The 23,362-nt window shown below is 39.2% G+C and overlaps 2 protein-coding genes across 2 annotated transcripts; both read right to left on the minus strand.

The window, feature by feature from the left end:
• Nucleotides 1-3,886: 3,886 nt before the first annotated feature.
• Nucleotides 3,887-16,133, minus strand: LOC140924313 (regucalcin-like). Its single transcript, XM_073374343.1, has 13 exons — nucleotides 15,923-16,133; nucleotides 15,002-15,038; nucleotides 13,945-14,015; nucleotides 12,840-12,873; nucleotides 12,509-12,552; nucleotides 12,225-12,243; nucleotides 10,396-10,451; nucleotides 9,306-9,350; nucleotides 8,941-9,011; nucleotides 8,367-8,451; nucleotides 7,259-7,324; nucleotides 6,711-6,832; nucleotides 3,887-5,107 (listed from the first exon to the last, which is right to left on the minus strand). Exons 1-13 carry the CDS (start codon nucleotides 16,070-16,072, stop codon nucleotides 4,999-5,001), a joined length of 909 nt encoding a protein of 302 aa, XP_073230444.1. The 5' UTR covers nucleotides 16,073-16,133; the 3' UTR covers nucleotides 3,887-4,998.
• A 1,178-nt stretch (nucleotides 16,134-17,311) lies between these two features.
• Nucleotides 17,312-21,936, minus strand: LOC140923921 (uncharacterized). Its single transcript, XM_073373937.1, has 7 exons — nucleotides 21,681-21,936; nucleotides 21,285-21,337; nucleotides 21,056-21,128; nucleotides 20,785-20,938; nucleotides 20,263-20,400; nucleotides 18,931-20,020; nucleotides 17,312-17,982 (listed from the first exon to the last, which is right to left on the minus strand). Exons 1-7 carry the CDS (start codon nucleotides 21,934-21,936, stop codon nucleotides 17,335-17,337), a joined length of 2,412 nt encoding a protein of 803 aa, XP_073230038.1. The 3' UTR covers nucleotides 17,312-17,334.
• Between the last annotated feature and the right edge of the window lie 1,426 nt (nucleotides 21,937-23,362).

The following is a 23,362-nucleotide window of genomic DNA, read 5'->3' on the forward strand; positions in this document are numbered from 1 at the left end:
GGTGTTTAACCCTAAGGCAGTGCTTAGTCCTAATCTGTAAAGGCAGTGCTTAGCCCCTCATCTGTAAAGGCAGTGCTTAACCCTAATTAGAAAAGGGGGAAACTTCGTTGTGTAAATTTCATGAGGTGTCCGAAGGGGCTAAGGTCGATGGGATCTAATGATAACCACTTCAATGGGTCGCTACTTGAGCCCGAATTAAGGTCATGTGATACTAATCAGCGAATGCCCTGTTTTGACAGCTGTCACTTGATCATAACATGAATGTGCAATATCATCCCATACTAGCTTCCTCCCAACATTTCTCGAATGGATAGAACGAAATTTCCTTAGTATTGGGCTCACTATAACATACTCCTCCCCCCGGCGGGCAGACTCCGGACTCCCTTCCCCCCTGCGTCTGTACGGACGTACGGGCGCACGGTCATGTGATTACCAAAATTTCTCGGATGGATGGATTGCAAAATTTCTGATCTTAGGTATGGGGCAGACGACTAAGACTGGAACGAGGACGAGCCTATGGAGTAGACGCATTTCTGAGTTCTCCTGAACAAGCTTTCTTTACGATAGGTTTCGCCCAAACAAATGAGTAGAAAGTCTTTCGTCTAAACACGTATCTTTTTTAAAGAGCGATGCCACCAAAACCGAGCGAAAAACGAACGCGTGTGTCAAGTTCCGAGGACGAAATCTCAGCCCACGTGCTCGTTGACGACGCCATTTTGAAAAATATACAGAAGAAGCTATAAAAGCTCGATATGCTGGACAAAATCAACGATCAGTTATCCACAATTAAGCACGATATTACCAATATAAAAAGCAATGTAACTGAACTTGAAAAAGGCTTAAACGCAGTCAACGACGACGTTGCTGAAATGAAAGAAAGTATGAAGCGGAAGGCACATTTAAAGCAGCTAGAAGACCTAGAAAGAGAAGCTGAAGATCTTTGCAGCAGGTCCCGAAGAAATAACTTGGTGTTTTATAACATTCCGGAAAAGTCAGAAGGCGATAATTGTGTGGCTTTCATACAAGGCTTCATAGCCTCGCACATGGGCTTGGAAACAATGTTTGGATACGTCGAAATTGAGCATGCTCATCGTACTCCGACGCAATTAAACAAAAACAGAAAGAGTCCAAGACCGATCCACGTAGCCTTTCTAAAATACACGGATAAGACGAAGATTCTGGCGAATGCTGCGGTTAGACTTAAAGATAATCCGTTCGAGCTGACTTGGCAAAAGACACCCAAGAACGCCGAAAAGCGCTCATTCCTTCCAAGAAACATCTTCAAAAGAAGCTAGAAGAGCAAGAATGCAGGGTCTTCATAGCCTACCCAGCCACGCTAAAGTATTCGGACTCGAAAGGCAAAGTCATAACTGTAAGAAACGAAGAGCTGAAGAAATGGAAAGCGAAATGGAAAAGCAAAAATGCTATTAGCAGGAGAACATTAATCGCCGTCTGTTGCTAGTTCGAGGTTTTTGGAACCCCGCACGGCCAAACTCGTGAACTCCCTCGAGAAGGTAAACTGTTTCTATGTGTTGTTTTGTTATTGTTATCCTTCTGTAACTTATGCGCAATGGAAGCCCCTAATCACAAGCTGGTCGTTTCCATAAAAATTATGATTAGTTATGCACAGTTTAAGTTTCATTGGTGAGAAAAAAAAAAAAAAAAGAAAACTGTTTTTTTCTTCTCAGTCTGCGTTTTGTACTTAGTCTGCATTCTGCATTTTGTACCCAGTCTGCGGTCTACATTTTGAAGGGACCATATTATTATTATTATCATTTATTTATTTATTTTTATCATTATTCTTTTTATCAGATCAGTAGGGTGCGCGAGCCAGATTTGCGATTATGTAAATCTACCTGAAGTTTTGAAAACCGGGTTGCCTGAAATCTTAAGTCAAGTCCAGCACATTGCAGGCAATCTTTCAAAACTTAATTTGCTTAAAGCCCTAATACTTTTAGTGTAAAAATAAAAATCTCGCTCTTCAGGACCAACCACCCTCATCTCTTAACCATGGGCTCCAAATAACTTCATGGAATTGACAGAAATCATTGGAAATTCCAGAAAACATGCACGAGGGGTGCAACAGCCCGGCCCGTTGTCCCCGTTGGGCCAGCTACTATTTTTTGAATGGGGGCTTCCGTCGATCTAAGTGTCATGTTGTTGCACAGACACAGGGCTATCATCTGGTATACATTTGGGGTAGTCTGGTTAAATTCCAGGGGGGTGGGGTGTTGTAAAGACTATGCTTTGTGCTAGAGTGCAGATTTGCTGAGTTTTTGTACCTGGGCTTACCCCTGTCTTTCAAAGCTCAATTTCTCCCTCAAATTAAAGGGGGCTTCCGTCGGACTAAGTGTCATGTTGTTGCACAAACACAGGGCTATCATCTGGTATGCATTTGGGGTAGCCTGGTTAAATTCCAGGGGGGTGGGGTTGTTGTAAAGACTATGATTTGTGCTAGAGTGCAGATTTGCTGCGTTTTTGTACCTGGGCTTACCCGTCTTTCAAAGCTCAATGTCTCCCTAAAATTAAGGGGACGTTGTGTCTGGCTGGGTGTCATGTTGTTGCACAGACACAGGGCTATCATCTGGTATGCATTTGGGGTAGCCTGGTTAAATTCCAGGGGTGTGGGGTTGTTGTAAAGACTATGCTTTGTGCTGGAGTGCTGATTTGCTGAGTTTTTGTACCTGGGGCTTACCCCTGTCGTTCAAAGCTCAATGTCTCCCTCAAATTAAGGGGGGGGGGGGGGGGAAGTTGTGTCTGGCTGGTTGTCATGTTATTGCACAGACACAGGGCTATCATCTGGTATGCATTTGGGGTAGCCTGGTTAAATTCCAGGGGTGTGGGGTTGTTGTAAAGACTATGCTTTGTGCTGGAGTGCTGATTTGCTGAGTTTTTGTACCTGGGGCTTACCCCTGTCGTTCAAAGCTCAATGTCTCCCTCAAATTAAGGGGGGGGGGGAAGTTGTGTCTGGCTGGTTGTCATGTTATTGCACAGACACAGGGCTATCATCTGGTTTGCATTTGGGGTAGCCTGGTTAAATTTCAGGGAGGTGGGGTTGTTGTGTTTTTGCACTCTTATGCAGTTTGTTTGTACTGTTTGCATGCAAGCAATGACCCACTCTGTTGATAATGTTCCTAGTCAGTAAGCAGTGGAACTGGTGGTTGTAGGACTTGGTTTTGTTGAGCAGTGTTGGCTTAGATTGTTTTTGGGAGACCAGCTTCAATGAAAAATGGGGTGAACTGGGGAAATGGCTTTGCAATCGGTGACACAGACACTAAACATTGCCTCTTAAAATGCCTTATTTTCCAGATTAATGAGGAAAACTTCACTTTTGTTACCTTCAAGACAGACGAATCTATCAAATGGAAGCTCATGTATTCAATAATTTGTTTTTGAGGTGAGATTTTCTTTTCAAGTAACAAGGGCCATTAAATTACCAATCAGTGCGGGAGACTGACATTTTAAGTAGCCCGGTTTTCAAAAAACCAGGTATAAATAGTAAGTAAGAAATCGCGGCGAGGGGGTAATGAGGAGAGAGAGAAATTAACTTTCTTTACAATTCCTTCTTCCCCATCTCCGAAGAGCCCCTCGGCTAATAGGGATAAGAGAACTACAGACAAGAAACTCTAGCAGCTCTAGGCTTCGCCGCGCTCCACGCGTGTCTGGTTAATTCTACTTAACAATACACGAAGTATTGCTAAGAATAGGAGGTAAGCTTCGAGCTCGACTCTTACGAACATACGTATCCTTTACGCAATGGAAATTAACTGCAAGGAGCTGTAATTTAATAATAACAATAATAATAATGATAATAATAATAATAATAATAATAATAATAATAATAATAAAGGTCCTTATTAAACACTCGAAACAACACACGTGTTTAGTTACAATGATATGAATTTAGTCGTACAGATAACTAATTAACTAACTACGTAACTAACTAACTAACTAACTAGAGAACAAACATCTATTTACAAAAGTTCTCTTGAAACGCTCAGTTCTGACAGGCGGAAGAATATAGTTGTGACGCCTCTTACGTAACGTAACCATAGTTCGCTCCGGTGGCAGAAAGTCATCCAAAATTTCCACGTAGAGTTACCACGACAGTAAATAAAGGTAATAATTAAAACCTGGCGCTGATCCTAGGGTAAACAAAGCAGCCAAATACCCCCCTCACGATAAGGAAGACAAATAATTAAGGACTTTAGAAGACAGCGAGCGTAGGTAAGAGATTAAATTGACATATAAGGGTAACTATTCTGTGCCACAATTTCACAAAATATATAAATTATCTTCCAATTCTTTAAAGCTCTCTATATAAATAATTTAAACTTTATTTTGCCAGTAAGTTCGTGTAGAATCAACCCATCCAGACCGTAGTGACCAGAAGAGCAATATCTCGTTTTTTTTTGTTTTGTTCTGTTTTTTTTTATCCCAAGCAAGACACCAGAGACCAACTTTGCTGTATACCAACTCTGTTTTGTAGGACGATTTTCTTTGGGTTTGTTTTTTTATTTGCTTGGTTTCTTTTTTTTAACCCAGTCTCGTGCGCAGCCTCGTTATAGCCAATGAAAGAAGCGATCGCGTCTACAAAATAGTATCAAAGTGCAATTCGACACTACAACAACCAAGCCGTCACGCGCAACCACAAAATGACCAATTGAAACGCCAAATAACAACATTTTAGCCTGTAAATAGAACCTCTACTGAGGGGCACGAGGATGAGACTCGCGCCCCTCGGGTTTTTCTTTTCGTGTCATTTATTCTCAACAGGAAGGCATGTTCCCAGGCTATTGGATTCTCGTAGTAGACAGCGAACGATGCACAGCGTAAACCTCAACCCGTTTTAAATCGTCAATGCAAACATCGTCTTGTCAGAAATCAGTCCGCGTATTGGTAAGCAGAGCAGAGGGACTTACCGTTCGCCTACCACATCACCGTCAAAGACCCAACATTTCATAAAAAAATAAATCTATATTAGTCTAATTCTCTATTTCATCCATTGAAGGCGACAGCTGGTAATCCTCCAGTTCCGAAGTTTTTTATCCGAAAAATGGAGCCTGCCAGAGGTTGCTGTAGTCTTTCTTCTGGACTCAGTCGTGCTCTGTAAACACCAAAGCAGCGAACAAATTTTTAGAGTTATCTCTTTGAACGAAAAGGCTACGTCACGGTTAATTCGGCATCTTGAGAAAGTGAACCTATTTTTTTTCAGGTTTGTCATTAGTAATCCTCATTTAAATCCTCCATCATAAAGGATAAGGGATCTCCAAAATATAAGGGTTACCCTCCACTGATAAAATCAGTGGATGCAGAAGTAGAGGGTGTGTGCAAGGGAAGGAAACGTAAAATTTAAAGGGGGTAGGGTTTACGAGGCCCTGTTCAAACGTCGCATTTCACATGTGAAAAATGTAATGCAAATAAGCAGGTAAGTGTTTTGATGCCCTTATGGAACACTCTTGCTCATGTTTGACATATCAATTCCGATTTCCATATGATCACTGTGATTACAGCCTACCGGGATTCGTGTGGACGGGGGCCTATAACTGTCTAGGGGCTAGGAAATTCTACACGAGGAGATTAGGATGCATGATATGTGTGTACAGAAACAATTATCCAGTTCGCCTTTCCCATGATATTTGGAGTAAGGAAGATGAAGAGGTGTTTTTTCCCGAAATCGAAGTGATTCACAATCCAAATCAATATTTATTAACTAAAGTAAACATCAAATGTTATTGAAGAAATGGGGCGATTGGAGGGTTGTAGACCAAAGACATATGCCTCGCGTGAGTTATCGTTCGATCGACTTTTTGACGAATAAAACGGCTGGATGGACTTACTTATTCCCTAGTATTGCACTTTGCATCCTTACTTCGCATAATTTCACGCGTCATTAGCACGCACATATTTAAACATGACGGCTCTCCTCAGAGAGGTAAATAGTCATTTCATTTCATTTCATTTATTTTATTTTTAAACGAGTGGGGTGACCTATCAGTTTTCCTCCCAGATTTTCTAATGAGCAGTCACTTTCATTCTCTAGAGAAAAACTATAGACTAATTGCCAATGATCGTCTCCTAACAAATACTCGTAATCATATCGAGACTGTAAGGAACTGATATCGCTCCTGCTCCTACACATATGCAACCCTCGATTTTACTTCAAAATCTAAGTTTTTACAGCACAGATAACCAATAGACCTTTTTACCGATACGGCGGCCATATTGAATTCATTCGATTTAAGGAGTATTATAGGATGCCCAGGGGGCATAAGCACATTTCGTTTGTATTTTCGAGGGCTTTTCGGGACATGTTTTCTTAATGTTTTCTAAGAATAAGATTGTAATGGGAAACAAGATCCTTGTGCCGTGTTTGGATGTAATAATGATCGCCCTTTTCCCGAGAAATATATAGTGAAAGACCATATTTCTAATACTTAACTAGAAAAAGGCGATCATTATTACATCCAAACACGGCACTAAGATCTTTTTTCCCATTACAATCTTATTTTAAGAAAACTTTAAGAAAAAGTGTCTCGAAAAGCGCTCGAAAATACAAACGAAATGTGCTCATGCCCGATGGGCATCCTATCATACTCCTTAAATCGAATTAATTCAATATGGCTGCCGTATCGGTAAAAAGGTCTATCGGTAAAGTTTGCCACAAATCACACTGCAAGTTCCAATTAAGGGAAATGATCTTCACCAACCTTTCGCTTGTGACAATAAGCTCATCGTGATTCACTCCGGCCCAGCAGCATGATGTGACTTTAGAGACCGGAAGATTTAATTGGCTGAGACATTGCCCAGTATCAGGATTGTAGCGCACTATCTACAGGGCAATAAATACCATCTAAAGATAACAATTTCTTTAAGAACTGTTTGAGAAGCTATATCAAACACTCCACTCAGCCGTTTATCCGATGTCCAGACACCATGAAGACCGGGTCTTGCGCCCTGTTTTCAACTCACTTCTCAGACTTCTTGGTGTCTGGATATCAAATGTAAAACTGCGAGTCGTGTTTGATACACAGTATTGCCCCTCGGTGGTTAGATATCGGATGAAACACTCCTTCTAGAGTCTGAATGATATTTTCTCTCGGTGTCTCGATATCAAATGAAACATTCCTTCTGGTATTTGAAAAATCACTTTTCGGTGTTTGGCTACAAAAGGTGAAATGCTCTTTTTAAAGTTGAATATGGATATCGCCGGGATGACACACTGCGTGTTGTGTTTGATATGTTACTTCAAACTCACCTTCCATCCGTTGTACATGGCAACCCATAACATGCCATCAACATCGATGGTCATTCCATCTGGATACTGATAAACCAAACAAAGACATAGTTAGCGTTACACTGCTAATAACCATCGGAGTTAAAATACATGCTTTTCAAAGCATTATTAAACGTTTTTATGAGCACATGTACACGCTAATTAAGGTCCACAATCTGTCCAGGGCCCGGTTGCATAAAACCTGCACTTAAGTGCTCACTTAAGTAGGTCACTTACGAATCCGCTATGGGTACACTTACGGGTGTTGCATGGAACACACTTAGCACTCTCGTAAGTTTCTGTTTTACGTGGTAACTTACGGGCTCACTTAAGGGCACACGTAACCTTGATATAGTACTTTATTAACGATTCACTCTTTTTTTTTAAGCTAACCATCGGTGAGTGTAAAGAAAGTAAAATTCGTTTCCAACACTTTTAAGCTTCTCAAAAAATGAAATTTGCATGCAAACGTTATTTTTCTTCAATATCTACTGAAAATGATAGTTCTTCTTCTTTTTTCACAAAAGTGTACATCAGAGGTTAACAAAGCGCATTAGAACGAATTACGTGAAGAAAAATACTTTTTTTCACTTCTCAGTAAAAGATCTCGTTAAATTTAGTAAAAAAAGTAACGATACGGGACCTATATAGGTCCCGTAAATTTACGTGCTATTTTTCCCGTAAAAAAAGTTTTATGCAACACCCGCAATTTCTGTTGCATAAACGACACTTAAGTGAACACTTACGAAAATCGTAAGTGCAACCACTTAAGTGAATTCCCTAAGTGGACCACTTACGTGATTTCATGCAACTGACTTAAGTTACGAGTGCACGTACGTGTACCCGTAGTTGTTACGGACGTTTTATGCAACCGGGCCCAGGCCACTTGACGAATGAAGAACGACGACTCTCTCAGAGTGAAGATATGACATGCAACAATGCCACTGTATCATGCAGCTGATTGAGGCTAAAGCTCTGACAGAAAAACCTTCAGAGAGAGGCGCACAAAACAAGTCAGCTTGAAATAAGTGACTTGAAGCTAATGTCATCATCAAAAAACAGTTATTTTAGAACTAATGAATCAACTTACTCCAAGAGACGGATCAACCTTCACAATAGTTCTCCTATTTAGTAACGCACCACTTGTTTCGTCATAATCAAATGCGTCTATTTTCCTGCAAGTCGACGTTCAAGAACAGCTATATTTCTGATTTTCATGCAGCCGATAAAAATAAAATCAGGGGCCTAGTCATCCAGGAAACACTGGTGACACTAGTTTCTGTAACCGGGGGAAAATTTTGGAGCCCTAAAAATTCCCCAATGACATGCGTCACATTGGACGCAAAGATGATCGATCTGGGACTCATATTTTTCACAGGATGATTCCCAGGAGTCATCATAGTTACTAAATCACTGCAGCCTGTAACTAATCATACACTTGGAAGTAGCCACACAGCGTGGTAAAAAGCTTTTTATCTAATGAAACAATATGACAGTGAGTCTAGGGATTAAACCAATAAGAAAATTCTGCCTATAATTATTAGAAGTTCTTTGTTCTTTAGTCATAAATTTCCGATGCAACTACTTCGTTTTTTAACAGCTATACTGTAATTATCCTCGCCAATGGATTAGTATGACATTGTCGTAGCAATGGAGGTACGTACCTTTCAAATGTGTCAACATGATAAAAAGCCTTCTTTTCTCCATTCCAAGCAATACCATTGGATATTGAGACCTTAGACAGAAAAAATAGAAAGAGATTGTCTGGTGAGAATAGCGGCAAAGACGTATTTGAGCGACAGAAGTGGACTTCTTGCATTGTTAGGCAATGCTTTTGCCCTTATTTATAGGGTAAATCGCCTCTTTAAGAGTTAAGACACTTAGCAATACAAATTTAATTAGTAGCTTCATGTCATTTTTAAAGGGATAAGGCTTCTCTCCTTGTTGACGTGAGGGGGCCTCAAAAAGCTCCCTAAGCTCCCTAATATGTGGTCAGATTTTACGCCACCTATCATGCCAACAGAATTACCTTGTCAACCAAGTGTTGCACTGTAAGGTCGCAATTTAATGAATACTGCAATGAAAGAAGAAAAGTAGGAATAGCACCGTATTCTATGAGTAAATACATGTATGCCAGTAGTCTACACAAAAATTTATACACTGCAGATTCCAGCTACCACTGCAACACCATGCCTCATTGGCATGTTACTGTTCAGAAGGTGCCTGTTTGATGGGGAAAATGATCGGATACCCTGATGTAAACATGCACTAGCAACCTAAAAAGAGAACGAACTAAAGGATAATCTGTTAGGGACAAGTAGAAGGAGAAACGTTTAGAAAAAAGACGTATACGGTAACTAACAAACAGTCACACAAACGTTAGAAAAGAGAAGGAAAAAGAAGGAACTAATGAAGTTTTGATGTACGAAGTCTTAATAAGAATTGTGATAGAACAAAAGTAGAGCGCGCGCTTTGATTGGACAATTACCAATTTACTATTTGGCTTTGGATGATTGTGCTCAAAGCCATACGCGTCACTTTCTACGCAGAATATATTTTCTTTTTACCTCATAGTTTGCGAATTTGCACACACAATAGCGTGGGCAGATCATTCTCTTATAATAAAAATGGTAAATATTGCAGCTGTGCAACCATCGAGTTATGGATGCACTTGGAAGGTTTGCTAAGCACTCAAGAGGCTTATAGTTACTCAACTCTTACGCTTCTTTCGTGCTTAGAAACCTCCCGCGTGCATCCATAACTCGATGAAAATCGTATGACTGCATGAAAAATATATATTAAAAACAAGAAAACGCGATTTTTTACAAAAATGGCCAAACGAAAAGATTTGTTGAAGCTGCCGGCTGTATTGTAATGGCGGATGGTGAAACGTCTCCTAACGAAAAAAAATTCCTTCTTTCTCGTCGTGCACTCATAGATCATCAATAATGGTTCGTCATTTTCTTAAGTATACAGTTTGTTAATCAAAGCTAAGTTGCCCGACAGATCAGGTAAGCCCATCCCCCCAAAAATGAATCTTTTCTTATCAATTCCTTTGTAATCGGACATCCAGTACAAATCTTAAATAATGTTCTAACTTAATTAAAGGGTATACTCACTAATGATCCCTGATTTGGTACAACTTTCGTGGGAATTGGCTCAGGACCCATGGTTCCTTAGAACGCAAAAAAAAAAACAACAACAATAGAAGATCTACATGTACAGATGTATAGTTAGTAACTGGGGAACGATTTAATTTGTAACTCGATCCCACCCTAAGATCGTCTATTAAGCACCTCTCTCTAATAAACCCTGTTCACACAGTGCTCGACCTTAGCGGTAGTCCACTAGTCCTGGACTAGTGCAAAATGCTTCTGGACCAGTAGAAACTTAGAACCACTAGTCACAGGACCAATAACTACTTTGTAGTTTGTTATGTTTAAAAAATAATACAAGGTGAAAACAAAATATGTCTTGTAAACGCTGTTTTGATGCTTTCCTCGCAATGTTCCGATCGCGAAAAATGATAGTCCAATGCGAGGACTGAGGCGAGAAGACTAAACAAGGCTGAGGTTGGGACTGGGAACTAAGGAACTCCCAGCCCACCATCTTTGCTCGACTGCCCATGTTATTATCATGAAGAGATTAGAGACGTATTTTTCTAGTTCTAACAGCAGCGATTATCCAAACAAACGCCAGAAAGAAGGTAGTGGTGCCACAGAAAAGACATTGGAGACAAAAGAGAGCAACAGCAATAAAACGACCAAGAAATCTTCATATGATCAAGAGGATCGAACCATTAAAGTCAGGCATTTCCACCCTGAATGGAAAAACACTTTTCCTTGGGTTAAGTTTCATGATGACATCTATGAAATTTAATTGTAAAAAGATATTGCAAAATTGTCATGCTGCAATCAGGAAGGACTACCACAGATTTACTCAGGACTAGTAAATTTTCAGTTCAACTAGTCCAAGGACCAGCGATTTAAAAAGTTAAGGTCGAGCACTGATTCACAGTCCCATATTTTTTTCGTAAGACCGTCAGGATCGAGCGCTTACCGGTACGGGCAGCCATCTAGGTTTCATATGTACCAAGGGGCCGGGCGTAGGGGTTTATAACGGTGGAGGGTTCTCAAACCGTCCCCCACCCACTTAAGAGATTTATCACTCCTCCAAGATGGTCGACCGTGACAAAAAGTCTTCGATCCCGACGATCTTACGAGAAAATAGGGGACTGTGAACAGTCTAGCCCCGTCTTTTAAGGCTCTCACGCACCTCTGATAAATTTTATTTATCAATCACGACTGTGACACTTCATGAGCATGGACTGATCCAGTATGGTAAATATCAGGGGCACCCAACGAGAATATAGTTCAAAACCGCTTGAAAACATAGCATTGTTAAACGTATTTTAGTATTTAAACGGTCGATATAGGCATATTTTTATCCCCGAAAAATTTTTCATCTGTTCGGATTTCCTAGCTGAAAGTTTAGTGATCCGAAAATTATAGCGATCAAAACTTACCTTTTCGAAAATTTCAGCCATAAAAAAGGCTCCCGTAAATTCTAGGTGACCTTTTTAGGGTAAAGATCCGTTTAAAATGGGCAATTATACCATTTTTTTAGATGTTCCGAAAATTCTAGATCTCAAATCGTCTTCCCAACAGATATTTTCCGGAAATTGACGTTGGGTGCCCCTGGTTTAATTCACTTGCTGGAAGTTCAGATTTCTCAGTTTTATTTTTAGCAAGAAGTTCAAACGGGACTTCACGTCAAGGTGGCTATAGGAGCTTATAGGTATAGCTACCCAGAGTGTCTGATAAGTGAGCTTCAACTATGTATGTAAACTGACTGACTCAGCCTCTCTGTCACTTGTCAGCTAGGTGATGGGTTTTTCCATCTTGATCAAGTTGTGGAGATAATATAAATAGTTTTGCTTTGTACCTACCAGCCCAAAATCTACCAGTCTGTAAAACAAATTACAAAAAAAAGTTGTAAGAAAAGATGACCATAACAGGATCAGACTGTTCACACTAGTAATGCGCTTAAAGTATTACATACAGTAATAATTAATCATGACGTGCCACATCTATATTTGTTATGTATAACTACAGACTGTAAGAAAAAGAAATACTTAAGTGATACAGATAACACTGTAACAAAATGCTTTCCACTTAATACTTTTTGACCCAGTTGTCTTAATGTATAGTCATAAAATGATGCAGCACTAACCAAGTCACATTTTCCATCATTGAAGCGATTGTCTGGTTTGTCATCTGCAATAAAACACTATATGTCAATCAATAATTTTAATTACATGTTAATATTTGAATTCAGAACAAAATCAGTGGCTTTAATACTCATAAGTCATGATAAGTGAATTTCGTATGACGTGAGTGTCGCTTTAAAAAAGTATACAGCACGAAACATTCAGCTTAGAAAATACAAGTACCTGAAATCTTTGATGACCCAACAGAGAAGAGTAAATAGCGATAGGTTTCATAACATGATGTAGCAATTATTGATGATAAGTGAAACAGACACCAAATACAATGTAACTTACTATCAATTGAAGTTACAACTTCTTTGTGCCCAGTCTGTTAATTAATAAGGAAAAAGGGATTCACTTTTAGTTAAATATCATTTGAATTAATTATTTATTATTTTATTGCTCAGAGTTTCCTTTAGTTTATTGCATGGTCATCAGCTGCTGTAATTTAAAGCCAAATTGCTGCAGTTGAAACACTTCCATATCAAAATGCAGTCATGACATTCAAACTGCTTGGCTCAGCTACATCCTGGACAGTGAAGGCCATCTAATAGCTAGCCCTAAAGCACAGAGGTATTATTCTGTACTGTTAAATGCTTCAATGGCTCCAAAATCGCGGTAGAGGGGATTTACAGTATAGTAAGATGATTCATAGCTACTGTAACTTTGATTTAGGTAGCATTTATCTCAAGCCATATGCAGCCAGCAGCCTAAAACATATAAGTTGAAGTGACCTGCAGGGTGGTCACAAAACTGTCAACAGACACAAATACCTCAAAAATATGTAGAAAGTAGGTTCTCTAGTACATAACAGAAGATTGCTGTAAGAGGAAGCAAATTAAGCACTTACAGTACCGTGTTACAGTTGGTTTTGCAGTGAGTTAGAGCTCTAACTCAAGAAGGGACGTATGGTACAGTCATTTTTATCATTTTGTAGTCTTGTTCCAGTTACACTTTTAGACCACTAAGCCGTGAATATAATGAACGTTTGATTGTATAAAGGGAAAATGATTCTACTTTCCTATCACATTCATTGTTAGCTTAATAATTAAATTTTCTTATAATATTACTGGTGTCATGATACCTCAACTCTCTATAAACAAGACACCTCTCTAAGACAGATAGTTGAGGCCAGTCCTGAACCTGTCCATGTTGGAGAGAATTGACTGTACAGGGATCATATTAGATTATGTATAATATGAAGTTTGGTATGTGTCTGTAATAAGGAGGCTGGACTCACATATTTATATAAAGTATACAATACATCCACTTTTTTCAGCACAGTATAAGATGTTTAACCCCCCTTCTTTTTGCAAAGGCCGGTGCAAAGAAAGCACTTCACTTATCTAGCTTAGTATGACAGGAAAGGTTAATTACTGGTCAACAGTACTACATGTACCTCAAGATCTAGGAACAGAAAGTCTCTCTTAGCTGCCACAACGAGAGAACCACCTTTTTGCCTTGGTACAGCTATGAAAAATAGAGTTTAGAAAATACATGTACATACATTAATTAGATAAACCATTAACCAGCATTTCACTACCATAATTTTCTACCTTTGCCGGGAACTTCTGAAAATGATTTGACATGCTTCTGGACCTTCTAGACATTATAGATTCATTGACAATATAAAATTAATTTATGTGTGAGGAAGAAAGATACAAAGTTAACCCTTAAAGCCCCAATATCCTTTACAAAATTGTCCACACTGATCTCCATACAGTTCTGTAAAGAAAGAGTTGAGGGAAAACACTACAGTGAAACCCAATTAATACGGTCACCAATGGGACAAACACATTTGGCCGTATTAACAGGTGGCCGTATTAACCAAGGCTTTTTACATGAAAATGGATGGCTGTTTTGCTGGGCAGCCAAAAAAAAGCGGCCATAATAACAGGAAGGTGACGTATTACCGAGGTGGCCGTAAGGCGGGGTTTCACTGTAGAAAAACACACAAATCACAACATTTTCCTCTCAGTGATCATTTTAGTAATTCTCATAATTCTCAGAATATTGATGTTAATCACTGTTAATAGCTTGGGACTTACAGGGTACTCCACACCAGAAGATGATGTAAGGTGGTTTCAAACAGAGGATTTAGTCAGTTTACATAAACAAAAAGCTTTTTGACCAAGTTAGCAAGACTAGTAGCAAGGCTGTCCCAATTCATGTTTTTATTGCTTATTTCATTGCAGCTTTATTTTAAGGCACAAGAAAAAATGAGAGGCAGTCTATGGGCTATGATTTTACGACAAAACACCCGAATGTTTTTATTTGATTTTTGTGGATTAATGAGGTGTGGAATGACAAATATAATGGCATCCTTGCTGGTGTTCCTTTTTATTTCCCTATCTTTCATGTTCACATGTGTCATACCCTCCTTTCTTTCTCCTTCAAATGCCTGCCAGGCTAAGCATAATAAATCATTTTGTTTTGCCTCAATCATAACAACCCACCTGCTCCAACTGGTCCATCAAACTTATATTGATCATCCTAGAAAAAAAATAAAACTAATTTTTAACATTTGTTTCATAGCGGTAATGGGGAGGGGTTTCGTATAGAATTATGTATCAGTAAATTCCAAAAGTTCCCATAACCCATGTCTCCGGTGTGGCCCTAGGAAAACTTTGCAAGATATTGGAGAGGTAATATAAACTTTGTGTATTGTACCATCAATGCAACAATTCAACAGTTTCATTATGATGAGAAAATACTCATGTAAAGCCCATCGGTTGTTTTTTAATCATTCACTATATTAACCATCTTCCAAATTAAGAAAGGTACATGAATTATCAAAATTCTAATTTATGCTTCTGTTATTAAGATTAATCAGATCAATGATCTTTTTTGCAGTAATTTTAACTAGCAGCTGAGAGTGATTTGTGTAAAGTGCTTCTTGTGCGAGTTTGATAGGATTATTACAGATTTCCCATATATATGGTATTTGCAGCTTATCTACTGGAAACGCAATTTTGGTGTTGACCCTGGGTAGGGCATTTGGACCTTATTTTTAAGCCCCACCGTGGGGTTTTTGTATGAACACCCAGCTCCACTGTGGGACATTTGCAGCTTTTCCAAAACAAAATGAAAAAAGCCCGACAAATTCCCAAGGGGGGAGGGGGGGGGATGGGCAAGCTTGGAATTGACTGATGAGCCATAATTATATATTTATTTTATAATTGACAAAATTTTACCTGAAAAAAAAGGATCTAACCTCGATAATCGAGTCAAGAACTAAATCCACCATGTGAAAAAAAAAAACTTTTCGATTTCAATAGAAACAAATAATTAAAGGCCTAAGGGACTTCATAATATCCAGTAGGCTTAAAAATATGGTTACTCCAGCTGCCATGACGGACAAGTAAATTAAACCGCACCTTTCCTGTCACTGGATCAAGCAAATGAACACTGTGTCCTAAGATATCCACCCATATAATTCTTTGAGTCTTTTCGTCCCAATGCGGCCCCTCTCCAAGCTCTGAACAACCTTCTTTCACAACTGAAATATCACACGACAACGCCGCCATCTTGAATGTCACGCAGGGACACGTGACATAGGTAACAAGCGCGTGATGTCCTAAAACTCTGCTGGGGGTTCTCAATATTGAAGAACACTTGAAAATCAATAGGTCAAAAAGTAACTATTTCAATTTGTTCTTAACTAATAAAACAGAATACGTTTTAGCTTGTACTAAGTATAGATTATTAGTAAAATCCAACCACAGGTAGCCCAAGCACGAAATATGAGCATCGGCGAGCATCGGCATTGTTGCGTAACATTCAAAAGGATTTGTATGGGAAAAAAACCTATCGTTTCTGTAACCTACGAAAATGAAAGAATTTCAATAAAAAACAGCTTACCTTACTTAAAATGTGTGTTACGTCTCTCCTGTGTGGTCCACGGGCCGATTTATGGCCGTTTTAAGGGTTTTTATGTAAACGGTTTTCTCTCTACATAAAGGCTTACCCTTTATTGGGCTTGGGCTACCTGTGATCCAACTAGGGGTCTATTATCAATGCTGCGTTCTGATTGGTTGAGCTACTACTAGCGCGGGCTTTTTGGCTGCAAAAAGGATTAAAGTCTAGCTTTCACTAGCTAAATTTTTTTTTTTATACTCGATATTTTTTACCAACTAGTTGGATTTTACTAAAACAATTATTCCCCTTACCCTCATGGCCTCTGAGTCAATAGCTATTGACTCAGAGCCCATTCGGACTCGAGGAATAATTGTTACGTACTAGTCGAAAATAAATGGGCTATTAATTAAAGATGTTTCCATACGGTTTTCCGGAGACCACACCAAGATTTTTCAATCCCCTTAAAAAATCTTTTTATCCTTGTTCGATCGCTTTGATATTTTTGCCAGTGATTGACTATGAATTGAAGTTTGCCAAAATGCAGTTTTCAATAAAATCGATATCACTATGACAACAATAAACAAAGAATAAGATCACAGAGTCTTCGAGGAAAACCCGCAGGTTAGGTAGGAACGATTCCGATTTGGTTTTAACGTCTTCCATCAGTCCGTTTTAAGTTTGATTTTAATACTTATATCTTTATTGATCTCAAAAGACAACTAAGATAAATGAATTACAAGATTTAAGGTTTAATAAACGTTGAATTTAAGATAAAAATGCAAAATTTATGGTAGAGAATGTATATACCATCAAGTTATGCGTATAGTAATTTCATATACAAGAATGGACTAAATTTCTATCTTTAATAATTGCTTTCTAGTCACTTTGCAGTTATCTTAAATGGGCTATCTCTATTTAATAATAATTCTAGTCAATGGAAGTATAATGCCTCGCAAGCCACAAGCTGAAGTAAAACCGGGAAATACGTCATGTATTCTTCCCCAAGCATACACAAAACCGTTTGCTTCACCCTTTCATGTTCCTCAAGCGGCACATTTGTGACGTAACGATAAACCGCGGTCAGAAGTCTGGTGCCTAATTTTTCCTCCAAGTGCATGCGCAGTGCCTCCATGTGTGAGTAGACGGAATCATGGTCGGTAACATTGTCAAGGTGTAAAGTCTTTCCACAAAAGATGAATTTACAACATGGTGTTTGACCATGGGTCCTGCTTTGATTCGCTGCTCCCAGCGTCTGTTTTTTTAAGTTCTCTTTGGCAATTATCTCATACTTCCGTCCTTTTGCGCTTTGACCGACGCTCAAATTTGCGTCTTTACAAATTTCACTTTCTTTCTTGTCACTTCTAATGTGCTCCTTTCCAACTACTTCCGGGATTTCGAATTCAGATGGTCGCGGGTAATTTGATATTGTATACGTTCTTTTCCGATATTCGACCTTGTCTTCAATTTCTTCCGAGGAAGGTTTCGCCATTTGCTGTTTCAAATAAGAGGCTTGAATCTCTTTAAATACCTTAGAAGAGATAGGGCGTTTCTCTTGAACATGCGAACTCGAAGAGTTTTCCTGGAATTATAAAAAGAACACAGACAAAAGAATACTGATAAATAAACTAAATTTTGAGAGAGTTTTTGACAGGTAGTCCATAATTTCCTCGGAGAGAGAGTGAACCGAGAAGAATGCGAGAGCGCATGATAGATCGGCGCACGCGAGGAAAGGAAGACGAAGCCAGAACAGAGAAAGGAGGTGATTTTCACGGGCCCCGGCGTAGTTGCGGCTACCTCTACTATCCCTGAAGAAAATAAAGGCCTAATCGTAGTAACAATCAAACCTCCCTTTCTTATGTTTTCAACTAAACAAAACGTTTCTACACGTTTTAATCGTAACTATCCCTTCACTCTCTAAAATACGATCCTCAATAAGAACTAACTGAAAACCAGATTCACTGCCACATCCCAAAGCACGTCTTGTTTATAATAGTAATTACACTAAACATCATCATCATCATCATCATCATCACCATCATCATCAACAACATCATCATCATGGCTTATGGTATAAAATATTTGAAAGCACTCTATTTACTACATTTAGCCTCCCACGCAGGCGTTTTTAGGGGAGCTCGTATTTCGTCTCTCCCCACAAACGCCGTTTACATGGAGGGACGAAATCAGCCGAAAGACGCCTGCATGGGAGGTTACTCTACATTTAGATTTCTTCATAAAAAAGTGTTTTTAAAAAGACGAGGCTGCTTTGGGTGCATATTAAAAGGTAGTAGTAGTAGCAGCAGCAGCAGCAGCAGCAGCAGCAGCAGCAGCAGCAGCAGCAGCAGTAGTAGTAGTAGTAGTAGTAGTAGTAGTAGTAGTAGTAGTAGTAGTAGTAGTAGTAGTAGTAGTAGTAGTAGTAGTAGTAGTAGTAGTAGTAGTAGTAGTAGTAGTAGCCGAGTAGTAGTAAAATAACCTTATCAAACCATACAAATGGCCTGTTGCAGCTAACTAGTCGAAACCAGCTAACCTGACTCACGTTCTCCTTATCTTGAACACTATGATCAAGTCGATATTGATACCCTTGATGTTTCTGTTCAACTGGATGGAGGCTCCTGTCACTCACAGCTGAATGATGACGCTTACTTTTGTGTACATCCTCAGAGCGTTTTGGTTGACTCACTGAAAACACTGGCTTTCGCTTTTTTTGCTCGGGATTGGTAGTAACATTACTTTTACAAGATGAAGAATGGTGTTTATCAATCGCTTGTGTCCGTATTGTCCCTACATTTCTGTTTCTTGTAGTTCTAACATGAATAACTGTTGCCTGATTCTTTGTAAAAACTTCATCCTCAGCATCTACAAATTCACGACAACCTTGAGAATGAATCCGGGATTTCTGAACTCTGGCTCCAGGCTCTGAGCAAGTCGAAGTCTGTTCTGAATACCTGCGTCTCTGTGCGTGTGCCAGTGCAATAAGGCTTTGCTTCCTTGTGCCCTGAGAACTTCTGGCGCGCAAATTCTCTCCTGCTTTAACAATGTTATCAGATGAACGGGGACAGTTTTCCCGCGGTTTTGATGTGTGATCATGCTGAGACGAGCAGCTAGCCTCCCTCTTTTGTGGAATATCCCTGGGAGTGGTTAAATTTTCCCGCTCTTTTGGTGTACTGTTATATGCCTGAAAATTTCCTTGGATTTCCTGTGGATTTTCCTTCACAGCTGTTTTCTCGTACATTACGGTTACGTTGGTCTGAGGTCGTGTTGCATAGTCAAGCAACGTTCTTCGTTGCGGAGCATTTACATGTTTAGAAACGCTTCCTCCAGCATCTTTTGAAGGGCTTGATTTGTCAGCAACAGGGACGACCATTCTACTGGCGTTCTTTATGTTCTCTTCTTTTGCAGCACCCGACATTTGAGAGCAGTCATGCCTTGATGATGTAGAGGAGACATCAGCTATGTCCGAAGCGAGACTTTCGGTCCTCTCTCGTTCACTCATGAGGAACCTCTTCACATAAGGTTGCATCGAAGGTACATAAAGGAGCTGCTTCGCTGAGGGCCTATCATCTGGGTTCTTTTGCAGTAGGACCCAAACTAAGTCCTCCACAAGTGGTCCATAAAAACTGAAAATAAAATCCCAAAAGTTAAATCGATCGCTGAAAAGTGCCATTGGCTTGAGTCAACAGTAAATCAGTACTGCTACGTTTGCTCCCTCAATCTGTTTATTGACATCGACACTTGAAAGTCGCTTTCTCAAGATCTCCATTTCAAAATAAATAGTACTTTGAGAATATTTATCCAGCAGTTTCATGATTCTACAGGCTATCGAATATTAAATACACACTATAATATTTCTTGAACTTACCTAGGTACTGGGGGGTACTGCTCTTGTAAGATCTTTATAACAAGGGCGGAGAAGTTGTTGGCATTAAAAGCGTGTTTTAGTGTAGCCATTTCATACAACACGCATCCCAGTGACCACATGTCACTCTTGTGATTGTAGCTGACAAAGCTGTTAAGGACTCATGAAATAATACCTCCTTTGTAAATGTAAAAAGGTAATAAATACAATTTTCTCCACGTTTTATTAATCTATGTTTTATCACTCCATGTTTTATTAATCCATGTTTCATTAATCCAGTCCAGTCCATATTTTATCACATGCCCACGTCGATGGATCTTAAACTCCCTATTTTCGCGAGCGCGAAGCCGAGAGGGGATTTCAGTTTGCTCTGAACCCAAGCTTTAGGCGGACTTTGTACTCAACTCATTACTGTGTATATGGTCCTAATACTAGAGAGTAACAAGTACAGTGATGATAAACTCGGCCTAGTCCCGCGAAGAATGGTTGAAATATGGTAGTTTAAATTATTTCACGGAAGGATACGGCTTTCGTTGACAAATCTCTGGTGACAGGTAATATGGCGTTCCCACAGTCGTCTGCGCATGATCTAAAGTATTATTCAACATCCGGGCAATGCCAAAATCTCCGAGCTTAATGATGTCGTCTTTACCGAGAAAAATGTTCTGAGTTTTCAGGTCTAAAATTGAAATCATTATTTTTAAGTTTTAATATTTGAGAAAATGTTGGTCTTAAAAGTGATTGAAATGGCAAACATAATGAAAACGAAACTTTAACTAACGAAATTAGCACTAACCTCTGTGAAGAATATTTTGTCCATGAAGGTACTTCAGGGCAAGGCAAAGTTGTGTAAACCATCCTAAAATTTGCTACAATCATTAAAAGCAAAAAAAAAAGAAACAGTGAGAAATAAGAACAATACATTCATATATTCATTTATTCATTCACATAATGGTGCGACTATTGAAATTTTCTCGTATAAGCTCCGAAGTCGGTAAAATTTCTTGCTACATTCTCTAACTCACCATTTCTGAGAAGTATAGTCCATTTCTCTCCCTGATTCTTATGTATAGATCTCCTGTTGTAGAGAAATTAAAATATACAAAACCAGGGCAAGATTTTAGCACAACACTTCCACTTATCATGTATGCATTTTCCGGGTTAACACCACATTCAGGAATTCTACCAAAAACTGCATACATTGTTATGCTGGATATGAGGAAATTTTATGGATCAGAATAGCGGTAGTTCGCATTAGCTGAGTATATTTTTAGTCATTCTTATAATTCATCACTTGATCTCTTTCCACGATAACGGGTATTTACTTAATTTCGTATAAAAGTCTACATCCCAACTGATTGTATTCTACTATAAATATGTTCTTTTTACCGAATTCAAACAAAAACCTGTCTTACACTTACCATTTTCTGCAAATTCCATAGCAATACATAGCTTTCCTTGGTCTACAAACGCCTCTTTGTAGCGCACAATATTTTTGTGTTTTAGCTTCGATAAAATCTTGGCCTCGTTCAACGCAAGATGGCGGTCTTGTTCTGACATAGCGGTGACACCAAGTTCCTTTAATGCATACCTTCTCTGGCTAGTGACCGATTCTACCAACCAAGCTTGGCCAAAAGTACCTGAACCTATAGATTTAATCTTGTTATAGCGCTCCATGAAGGGAATCTAAGACTTCAGGGAAGAATAAGAAAGCAATCTCATTAACTCTCTCATCAACAATGCAATACAATGGGCAATAGACGGTAACCTGCGTATTTATAGAAAATGCGACTGCACAAATCATACATTCCAACGGGTTGCAATACACAATAGAATGTTTCTTATTATTGTGATTTTCAGTAATCAATTGGTTGAACTGATTTCGGGCTTAATATCTTCTTTTCTAAAGGAACCTAATGGCACGAAAAAAAACCGCACGCACACACAGAATTAAGGGGCGCGTGGTCAACGATTTATTCGAGAGATGACAACAGGCATACAAGAAAGTTGGGCCGCGAGATAAAAGATGAGCGCGAACGAGGACGATATGTATGCGCACAAGTTAGGGCCTGTTTAGATGGAGGTCAGGGATCCCAGGTAGGTGAGGTAACATTTGACGGGTCACCCACCCGTAAACGTGATCAAATTAAAACGAGGGATTATATGGACAGCCGGGAAGGTTACTCCACCTGCGGGTTACCTCCCCTACCTGGAGTCCACACCTCCATGTAAACAGGCCCTAAGTGTTCACGCGCACGAAGTCTGCGAGCGGAATGTTTATTCAGAATTGAATCAATGGTAGTGTTAAAGCGAAACTTCTAGAACTTAGGGTTTTCTTTGTTTTTTTTGTTCGCGTCTACTTGCAATTAGTTGTAATTGTCTATAGTTTTCTTTTGTTATATTTGTTTACTTTCTTTTTGGTGTCACCGTCGTTGCGTAATGTTACGTAATCTGTCAAGTTTTTTGGTATAAACTTAGTCTTGTCGGTCAGTGTTTTTTACAATTTTTATCGGTCAAGAACAGCTCATTCCTTTTAACGTTAAGTCAAGAAACCGTTAAGGTAAATTTTAGTCATACGCCATTTGTACGCTTTTCCGTTTTCTTTGATGTATTTGTTATTTTGTACTGATTTCTACATTTTTCGTAATTTCGTATTCTTTGTATTTTTGGTTGTACAGTACCGTAGGAGTGTGATTTATGAAATAAAGCGGTTGGACACTAATACGCGTGACTTCGGTTACATAGTACTTAACGATCGACTTTGGTAAAAGTTGGCCGCTCTGGTTGGCGACAGATCAAAGGAGTTCCAAGTTGAAATAACCATTAACGATGTCTTCGGTTGGTGAAAGAGACAGCTTGGGACGGACGATTATAGCCTACCGTGGACACATTACGCGGATTATAAATGAATTAGATCCGCTACTCTTGCAGCAAATTGCTTCTAAAGAAGTTGTTGAAAAGCACAGTTCGCTAGTGAGCATATTCGAGAAGCTTAAACGGGCTTGTGCGCAGTGGTATCATTTGTCTGGGGAGCAAGAGGATAGAGAGCGTATTACTCATGACTACGCCAAGGATGTTTATCGAATGCAGATGTTTGAAAACA

This window comes from Porites lutea, chromosome 14 (genome assembly GCF_958299795.1).
Source record: "Porites lutea chromosome 14, jaPorLute2.1, whole genome shotgun sequence".
NCBI lineage: Eukaryota > Metazoa > Cnidaria > Anthozoa > Scleractinia > Poritidae > Porites > Porites lutea.